Source organism: Carcharhinus amblyrhynchos, chromosome 22 (assembly GCF_965287045.1).
Source record: "Carcharhinus amblyrhynchos chromosome 22, sCarAmb.v2.hapA, whole genome shotgun sequence".
NCBI classification, from domain to species: domain Eukaryota; kingdom Metazoa; phylum Chordata; class Chondrichthyes; order Carcharhiniformes; family Carcharhinidae; genus Carcharhinus; species Carcharhinus amblyrhynchos.
Window position 1 is genome coordinate 13,380,000 of NC_137345.1, and position 7,258 is coordinate 13,387,257.

At 42.2% G+C, this 7,258-nt stretch overlaps 1 protein-coding gene across 1 annotated transcript in view; it reads right to left on the minus strand.

Moving 5' to 3' along the window:
* The window catches only part of ccnd3 (cyclin D3), a 45,012-nt gene extending 40,300 nt beyond the window's left edge, over nucleotides 1-4,712 (minus strand). Inside the window, exons 1-2 of the mRNA XM_080209919.1 lie at nucleotides 4,428-4,712; nucleotides 2,767-2,982 (exon numbers count right to left, since the gene is read on the minus strand). Coding sequence (XP_080066045.1) covers nucleotides 2,767-2,982; nucleotides 4,428-4,625 — 414 coding nt within the window. The 5' untranslated portion in view covers nucleotides 4,626-4,712. The remainder of the gene's footprint in view (nucleotides 1-2,766; nucleotides 2,983-4,427) is intronic.
* Nucleotides 4,713-7,258: the final 2,546 nt, after the last annotated feature.

A 7,258-nucleotide genomic window follows, 5' to 3' on the forward strand; every position in this document is an offset into this window, starting at 1 on the left:
ACACAATGTTCCCTCAGCCTTCTCTTTTCTAGAGAAGAGCCCCAATTTGTTCAATATTTCATAGTAGCAATAACTCTGAATTCTGGTTATCCTCGTTAATATCTATTGCACTTACTCCAGTGCCTACAAGTCCTTTTTATATGGAGGCAGCTGGCAAAACTTCGGAATCTAAAATATTAATGGGTGACGATGGGCCGAATGGCCTCTTCTGCACTGTAGGGATTCTATGATAACAGATATACACTACAGTGCAAAAGCATTAGAACTCAGGCCTACAGCTTCCAACACAAGAGAGCTCTTCAGAATTTGCACAGTCACTGAGGAAACTGCTTTCGCAAAAGGAAAAGCAAAATATCAATTGTGAGAAAGGCCTTGCACGTCCATTAACAGCTGGCTGCAAAGTGATACTGGCAGAGCTCTGGGGCTGGAGTGATGTTCAAAGCCCAAATGAAGTCAGAAAAATAATTTTAAAAAAAATCAGAAAATTCTCCTCTTTGCAGCCAGAGGTGAGAGTGTACAGACTTCAAATTCCTCAATGAAGTTGTTCCATTATTGGAAATGATCCAATCCAAGTATCCTGAGAAATAGTGAAGCTACAGTTGAGTGGGCATGAAAGTCGAGGCTACAATTCCAAGCCAAGTTGCTCCAAATGGGGATGAATATTTGGCCATTCTTCTGTGAAGGGGAATGAGAAAGGTGAAGCAAATGCTTCCATTCACCATGAAGAAACTGGCACTTCTTTCTCAAGTTGAAATGCGCCAAGAGCAGCTGGTCCCCTGAATTCAACACTTCTGCAGGTTAACACCTGTCGTAAAGATCCAGGATACAATAAGCAGCAAAATAGTAGATAAAAACATGAAAATTAGGTAATTCTTGGGACCAACACTAATTTACCAGCAAGGGATTCTGATGAAGAATGGGAGACCAAATGAGTCTGTATCACTCAGTACCACATCCTGCCGAGATACCCACTCATTTAATAGCGAGAGCTAGGCTGGTTAACATGGACAATTACTGGATTGATGTTGCTGGTTTAGAACAAGTCAAACTTTTCAGGCACCTCTCTTCAATGAGCTATTCTACACATCCAGATTTTGCACACGAAGAATGCATGTAACAATATATCTATTCCATACAACTAGAAAGAGTAACAAGTAGAACCCCTTTTAAAGATGATTAAATAATACTGTGCTGAAACAGTCCAAGTGTTTTTATGATAATTGGACAGCTCATTGGAGAGCATAAGTATGACAGTAGGCTGTCTTTTTCTGGTAATTATTTAGCAGATTAACAGAATCCAACATTTTTGTTTTGCATCTCAGGCAAAAGTTTGTAGTATGGATTCAGAATATTATGAGAAGTGGAAGCAGATAAAAGAGATCAGAGTTTGTGAGCTCCATCCAAATTTTACAATGTGCAGAATTGCGATAGGAGCCCAAGGAAAGAATCTGCCATGTAAATGGGCCACACAACCACTAGTCACTTATCTCTTACACAGGATCCAACACCATATCTTGGTGTTGCCAAGCTCTACATTAACACTTGTGGCTCTGAACGTGCAGCTAACTGCAATCGTGTGTTATCTGGCATTGTAAGGGTTGAAACAGCAAAATTTCACATAATTATGAGGTTCACCAGCTGACATCTGTTGTAACATCCAGCAGCTAACATTTCTTGCTTGCTAAGTCTGGTGCAAGCAACGCTAGTGGAAATTCACCGAAGCACTTGTAACAAACTTTCCCCAAGTAAAATGACAGAGCGCCCTGCAGTGTCGGGGGAAGAGTTAGGTTGTTAACGTACAAAGAAAAATTGAGTTCGTCTCTAAAGGGAAACAAAAAGAAAAATGGTAACAACCTTCCACCTATGCAGGATGCTCAATGAGCAAACTGCATCTGTGTGGTCCTGCTGACCCAGTTATTATAGTAGTGCACTGTACACAGCCAGATGCAGCAGGTTTTCTATCACAACTGTCCCTGAAGGATCACACAGGTGTGGAGTGGAGCCTGGCAACTTAACAGCACCCTATCCCATAAAAGGTTATTTGCACTTGAAAAAGTCTTAAGATGCCCTGGAATGAAATTGCAATGGCCCTTGTATCTGATTTATACCAGTCTAACTAAAATTTAAGCCTTACGGAGGCAGATTTGTAGGCAGGTAACCTTCGACCAGCTCAAAGTTCACAAGGCATAACATATCTAAAACAATTTTCATCCCTATTATAATAAATGTTACACGCTATGAAGTGGTTATAAAACATAAACAGGCAGTCCAAAATCCAACCCTTATTACACTATCCACATTCTATAATTTTCACTTCTACGGCTGTATGGATCATGTTTCTGTGAACTGCAAACTAGCAAGGGATTATTAATCGCAAAATTATTAGAGCGACGCTTCATTTGAAATCACCTAGACACAAGGCTTTGCAAAACTGCACCAGAGGGCGCCAGAAGCTCAGTCATTGAGTGTCAGTCAATGGACTGAATTCTGATCAATAACCCCAACCTTGCAAATGAATCAATTTGCAGAGGGACCCTTAATTAGTGTTAGAAACTTTGCGACTTGGACAACAAAAAAAGTTTCTTGTGCACCTGAACATAAAAAGTGTTTTTTTTTAAAAAAGTTAAATCAAATTACAAAGTAATTTTATTTCTGACCTAGAATTTCCCAGAGAGGCTGTGCAATAGATTTTTTTCTCTTTTTAAAAAAAAAAGAAATGCACAAAATAAGACGTGTCAACTGGCAGAAATACGTGGTTGAATTTACCAGCAGGTTTTCTGGGACGATTGAATTGTCTGTGTAAATGCAGAGCTTCTCAGCTGTCAGGGGGATCGTCTCCTTCAGTTTTGACGCTAAGAACATGCAGACTGCCCCTAGCAGCTGGAGGTGACATTTTCTAGTGGGAACCGAAGATAGAAATCTATCCAGATAATTCATAGCCAACAGAAAGACTTCCTCTTCACATTTCTGCTCTTCACAAACCTAGGATGAGGGGAGGGGAGGGGGGGGGGAGGCGAGAGAGGGAGGTCGAAAATAATAAAAGAAACACAGAAAACAAAACGGGAAAAAAAAGGGGAAAAAAAAGGTCAAAAACATTCAACAAAGCCGAAAGAGAAAAAAAAAATCATTCCAATCGTATGCACCGAAAATTTAATCGAAGGGAAGGCAGCAATTCGCGAAGAAAAAAGTCAGAAACACTACCCCTTTTTCGAGCTACCCCACAAGACAAATGCATTAAATATTTGATACATTGGCCTCAAAGTTGTCCTTTTGATGCAAAGCTTGAAGACCTCAAGGGCAGGGGCAGCCTTGCCTCTCGACCGTGGCGGGGGCAAAGAAAAACAAGACATTAAAACTAAATGAGAAAAAATATATATATGAAAAAAAATATCGCGTGGCTGCCACCTTTTGTTCGGCGCAAACTTTCGAAAAATCGGGAAAATTAGACGGTGGCGCCCACAGCCACGGTTCTCACATGTAAATAAAGGAGAAATCCTGAAGTTTGATCGGGGCCGGGAGCCGACTGCCGGAGAGCTTGGCCGGGGTGAGGAAATTGGGGGTTTCTGCCGCAAGAGAAGGGAGAAGGGGGCCCCGGGAGGACTGTGCAGTCTACTCTCCCCACCACCGGCAGAGACAGAGAGAGAAGTTTAGAGAGATAGACGACCGACTGGCTACTAAAAAGGACAACTTTTTTAAAAAAAAACACAATTATGTGTGGCAAAATAAAGATACAAAATAGAAAAAAAAAAGCAACATCTTTTTTGTTTAAACCTTCCCCCTCTTAGCAATGTTACACTTTAATGATTTCCCCCACCACCAACAGCAGCAACCCTTCTTTCTCTCTCTCTCTCTCTCCCCCTTTATTAATTAAAAGCCAAGCCACATTTAATGAAAAGTGGTGGGGGGGGGGGGGCGGGGAGGGGGTAAGAGAATAAAAAGTTTTTCTTTTTATTGGGGGAAAAAGCCGAGTCAACATGGCGACAGTATGTTGTTTATCAGCCATCATTTCAACTTCTTTATAAAAATTTTGTGTTAAGGAGGTATTGGGGGGGGGGGGAGGCGAAGAGAGAGAGAGAGAGAGGGTAGACGAAAAGTATTTTTTCATCAAATTCAGCATTCTCTGCATTGGAAGAATTAGCTTGTTAAACTTGCAAACACTTTTGTACAAAAGCGACGCCTTACCTCCCCCACACCCCAACCCCCCCCCCCAACCTCCCCTTCCAATCTTAGCTCCTTCACAATCTACAACATTTTAAAATCACTCCAAAAATTAAAAAAAAAATGACACCTCCCCCTTCTCCCCCCCCAAATACTTCTGCCCAAAGCTCTGAGAAGCATTTGCAATGTTGAATTAAGTGCAGCAAATACACTCTTAATTACAATATTCCCCACCTCCTCCTCTCTCTCTCAAGTTTTCTTTTTTTTACCTCCAACATCCAAAATGCAACCATTTTTCTCATGTAGGGTTCGATTTCATTCTGGACACATTTGAAATAAGAAATCCTCGGGATGTATTTGTCCTCGACTTGCAGCAGGTTTTGCAGGACTCGGTGGTCTGAGATAAGTTTGGGATCCGGGTAGGCTCGCTGGATTTTGGGGGCATTTTCCATGCAGAGGAGCTCCATAGTCTTATATATGTCTGTGTATATGTGTGTGACTGTATGTATGTATGTCTAACTGTCTCTATGTATGTCTATGTGTCTATATATGTGTTAGTGATATGACCCTGCTGGCGATTAAGCTGCTGCTGCTGCACTGGGGCTCCCTGTATGTGTGTGAATGCGGCAGGAGGCAGGCAGACCGAGAGAGGGAACCTGAGCGGCGCCTGCGCGGGAGCCTCTTTGATTGATTGATACACTGGGGGGGGGGGGGGCGGGGGGGGCCGGGTATCCAGCGCGCTGCCGTCACCCCGGCAACCTGACGTTCCACGGCGCGGCTTCCGCCCAATCCCCGCCCCGCATTCCCTCCCCGCCCGCCCCGCCCACCGACGTCACAATCGGCCTCCACACGCCGCCAGCCAATCAGTCGCCGCCGGCGCGAAGAGGGCCAGAGGGGGCAGGAAGCGGAGCACGTGCAGTGCGAGTGTTGGGTTGGGGTGGGGAGCGGGAGCCATAGAAGTCTACAGAAAGAGGCCATCTGGCCCATCAAGTCAGCCCACCACAATCCCACCCAGGGTCTACCCACATCTCCCTATATATTTACCCGCTCACCTCTGTAACCTATGCATCTCAGGACACTAAGAGGCAGTTTTAACATGGCCAATCAACCTAACCTGCACATCTTTGGGCTGTGGGAGGAAACCAGAGCAGCTGGAGGAAACCCACACAGACACAAGGAGAATGTGCAAACTGCACACAGACGGTGACCCAAGCCAGGAATGAGACCCAGGTCCCTGGAGCTTTGAAGCAGTGTCCTAACCAGTGTGCTACCGTGCCAAGGGGCAGCATGGGAGCAGCCCCATTCATTCAATCTCGCAAGATCCCTTCCTTGTTGAAGGAAGCCCCATTCAGCACATCCAGCCTCCACCCCACCCTGGCCTTATCCCACATATTTCCTCCTTACAGTAAGGGGCAATTTTAGCATAGGCTACTCAACCTAACCAGCAGGTCTTTGGAGTGTGGGAAGAACACAGAAGTCTCACACACCAGGTTAAAGTCCAACAGGTTTATTTCATAGCAAACATTTGGTACAGTGGTGTTTGCTACCAAATAAACCTGTTGCACTTTAACCTGGTGTTTACCCCAGTCCAACACCAGCATCTCCACATCATGTGGGAGGAAACCAGAGCACCTGGAGGAATAAGGTGCAGACTCCGCACAGATAATCACCTGAGGCTGGAATTGAACCTGGGTACCCAGTGCTGTGAGGTAGCAGTGCTAACCACTGTATCACTGTGCTGCCCAACCTCATATAAAAGCAAAATACTGTGGACACATGATGGAGACTGGTCCATTATTGCTCCAGTAAATCTTTCTAACAGCATGGGTTATGGAGACTGGTTCATTCTGACTTGAAACGCTGGCTCTATCATCTCTCAATAGATGCTGTCAGATCTGCTGTGTTTCTCCAGCACTTACATTTCTGGTTCACTAATCTCCTTTAGAGAAGAAAATCTGTCTATTTTACTCAGTCTAGACCCACAGCAAGTTGGTTGACTTTCAAATGCCCTCTGAAATGGAGGGTAGTTAGGCATGGACAATAAATGTTGACCCAGCCCACATCCTGTAAAAATGAATAAATCTGCATTCAAGAACATTGAAATCTTACATGAAAAATATAGTCCTGACTTTTTTTGGTATAACTTGAGGTGTACAGGAATAACAGTAATGAAATGCGTGGCATCTTTAATTTGTCAATATTTTCATAGGAGCACAGGGAGGGTGGCAAGGACAATTACTCAATCCATGTTCTTGTTCATGAAAAGTGCTAATTGCATCTTTTTTTGCAGTCGTTAGTTTGGCAAAGAAAAACAAATACTTTCCATACAGTTACAAAAATGATGAGCCTTTTTGCTATTACTGTGCAGACTGAGAGTTAATTATTTTGGGGGGAATTCCTACATAGTTTCTACATTTTCAAATATAGTTAAATACGATTCATTTGTAATTCTAAGAAAATATATATTGAATAAAGTAAACCACATTATTACGAAGCTTGACTCGTCTTGCCGAAGACAGCTCAGAATAAGTTTGGTTCCATCCATTTACTGTCCAGACTTAATTGTTAACGACACAGAAATAAATTTCACACACTCATAAAGTACCTAAGTATTTGTGGAGTTGCAAACATCGAGCGAAAGTTCTCGTCACCACGAACAAAAAGCACAAAATATATTGTATGCCTATTATAGTAAGCTTTGCAGTAACCCAACAATGCTTTAGAACAGTAGTGTTTTGTGAGAAATGTAAGAATGTAAATGCGCTGAAAATTTTCTACCGTTGTATTATAAAGTAACATACGAGAAGTTTCTTTTTCTGTTTTTACTAAGAATCTCTAGGTTAAAATGCTATTTTAATACTGTCATAATTAGAATGCAGAAGGTATCTTTAGTGTACATTAAATGAATTATGCTTTAAATTTTTTAAGTGTGTAGCTAACAAATGAATAGTAAGAAAATCATATTTTGTTCAATTAATTTTGATGTTTATTTGTTATTTTTAAAGTAACAAATATTGAAAATCTAATCATATAAGTTAACCAGTAGATTGGAATAAATTAAGTTAATTTCTAACTAACAATCTAATGTGTTTACTGTATT